Source organism: Myotis brandtii, unplaced genomic scaffold (genome assembly GCF_000412655.1).
Source record: "Myotis brandtii unplaced genomic scaffold, ASM41265v1 scaffold952, whole genome shotgun sequence".
Lineage (NCBI taxonomy): Eukaryota > Metazoa > Chordata > Mammalia > Chiroptera > Vespertilionidae > Myotis > Myotis brandtii.
The window spans coordinates 1,106,951-1,109,226 of NW_005371930.1; the positions used below are offsets into that span (position 1 = coordinate 1,106,951).

The 2,276-nt window shown below is 65.1% G+C and overlaps 1 protein-coding gene across 1 annotated transcript in view; it reads right to left on the minus strand.

Annotated features, from left to right (window-relative positions):
• Positions 1–2,276, minus strand: part of FBLN1 (fibulin 1) — an 89,542-nt gene that overhangs the window by 26,231 nt on the left and 61,035 nt on the right. Inside the window, exon 15 of the mRNA XM_014533168.1 lies at positions 1,308–1,439. Within this exon, the coding sequence (XP_014388654.1) occupies positions 1,308–1,439 (132 nt within the window). The remainder of the gene's footprint in view (positions 1–1,307; positions 1,440–2,276) is intronic.

The following is a 2,276-nucleotide window of genomic DNA, read 5'->3' on the forward strand; positions in this document are numbered from 1 at the left end:
AGCACAGCTGCGCAGGCGGCACAGACCCCGACCCTGTTTCCTCCTGCCGGTCCTCACCCCACGTGCCTAAAGGCTCCTCCAGGGTCTCTTCCTTAACAATGGGGGACCCTGAGGCAGGGGCAGCGGCTCCCTCCTGGGCAGCATGGTGATGACTGCTGACAGGGCACTGTACCCCTCCCCCGGCTCTCCGCGGGCTAATGGGGCATTAATTGTAATTAACTAATTACGCCTGCTGCCAACCGGCGGGGGAGGAGGCTGGGGTGGGGAGCCCCCCCATGACTCAGTCGTGTTTACAACTCGAGAGCCCATTTAAGAGCTTGTAAAGTTGCTATAAATGGCCCTTTGGCAACGGGCATAACTGCCAGTTTAACCACGGTGGGCCGGGCTCCGGGAGCCGGGTCTGAGGTCCAACAGCGCCACCTGGCGGCCGTGTCCCAAAGCGCGCTGCCGGGCCGCCACAGGGAGGCTGGTTCTGGTCCAGCCCAGGGAATCCAGGGCCTGGAGACCACGAAGCCCACGCCCCTCCCCCACCCACAATGGGGAAACTGAGGCCCAGGGGAGAACAGGGCCTAGCCTTTGTCTGCTCAGCTGCTTTGAAAATGTTCAGAGTCTATTCGAAGCCCAAATGGCAACTCCGATCGTTATCATGCCCGGAGCTTAAATTCTGTAAAACGGAACAGTTTGGGAGATACTGTGAGCCAGGTTCCCAGGCTCACACGGGGACTCACACAGCTTCCCTCTGCACCCGAGACTCCGCTCAGCTGCCACCTCCTGCCCCTGCAGTCCCCCTCCCCGTCAGTCCCCCTCCCCTGCCTCCTTCATGCGCCCATGGTCCTGACTCTCCACGGGGCTCCAGCAGCACCCCCATCAGAGGGCTGCGCATATGGGGGCTCCGTGACGCACACTCCGACTGACACACAGACATCAGCAAGGCCAGCCAGCTCCAGGCGAGACCACAGCGCAGGCCTGACTCCCCGAGTGACACTCCCTGCACTGCACCCCGAGAATAAAATCATGTCGGCTCACAGGGAGTGGGGGGCTGTGCTGAGCCTGGGACGAGCACTTCACCTGTGATCTGCCTGACATTCGCGGCTGTGAGATGCCCACAGTGAGGCGAGCCCCAGGCGAGCCCTGCCACCTGGGCGCCCTGTGGGTGCGGGACCAGCTGGGGCTGGGGTGCCAGCCGGGCCCTGAGGGACGGGTGGAAGCAGGCTTAGGAAGAGGCCTCAGCGGGCAGCTGGGCTGGTCCAGAAGCTTCCCGCCGGGTGGCACGCAGGCCGGGAGGACCGGACGTCTCGGCCACTCACCCACGGTCATGCCGTCCACGTAGCGCTTGACGATGTCGAAGGAGTCCCGCAGGTTCCCCTCCGTGATGTCGAAGATGATGTCGGCGTGGTTGGCGGGGTGCGCGGGCATGACGGCGCGGAGGAAGATGATCTCTGTGGAGGGAGCACAGTGTGGGGGGGCAGCCAGGACTGCGGCTCCTCCAATCCGCCCTCGGTTCTGAGAGCCACCCCCAGCCACTGCGCGTGGGGCTGGCGCAGCTGTCCCGCCCGCTTCATACCAACCCGACCAAGGCGTGGCCACTCACGGTCACACCAAGCCCACTCACCAGGAACACGCGAGCCCACCACAAGTCACACCAAGCCCACTCACCAGGAACTCGCGGACCCACCACGAGTCACACGTGAGCCCACTCACCAGGAACTCGCAGATCCACCACGAGTCACACGCGAGCCCATTTACCAGGAACACGCGGACCCACCACGAGTCACACGAGAGCCCACTCAACAGGAAGGCAGGACCCTGAGCAGGGAGCCCCGGAGCCGGACCCCCAGGCCCCGCCCTGAGCCTGGGTCCGGGAGGCAGGTGTGAGCCCGCCTCCTGCCTCCTGGCCCGCGGAACTCGCACATGAAAGCTTTTGCTTTTCTCAAAGCCGGTGCCATAGTATCGGCTCCTATGCCGGCGGGCAGCGAGCCCTCCGGGAACAGGGCCCCTGCACGGAGAAGGCGGGGGGGTGCCGAGGGGTCACAGCACTTCCTACCCACGGGGAAACCGAGGCCTGGAGAGGTTCCGGCTCTTTCCCCGGGTCAGGGCCGGCACCGAGCAGTAACTGGTCATCACTCCCGCATCTCCTGAAGCAGGGGGACGGGAAGGCAGGTGCCCGAGGGGGCGGGGGAGGGTCAGGAAGGCGAGGGGCAGCCTGTCTCCTGCCCACGGTGACGGGTGGGCAGCCACTTCTGGGCGGCCGGGCAGCTGGGTGGCCTTGTCCATCT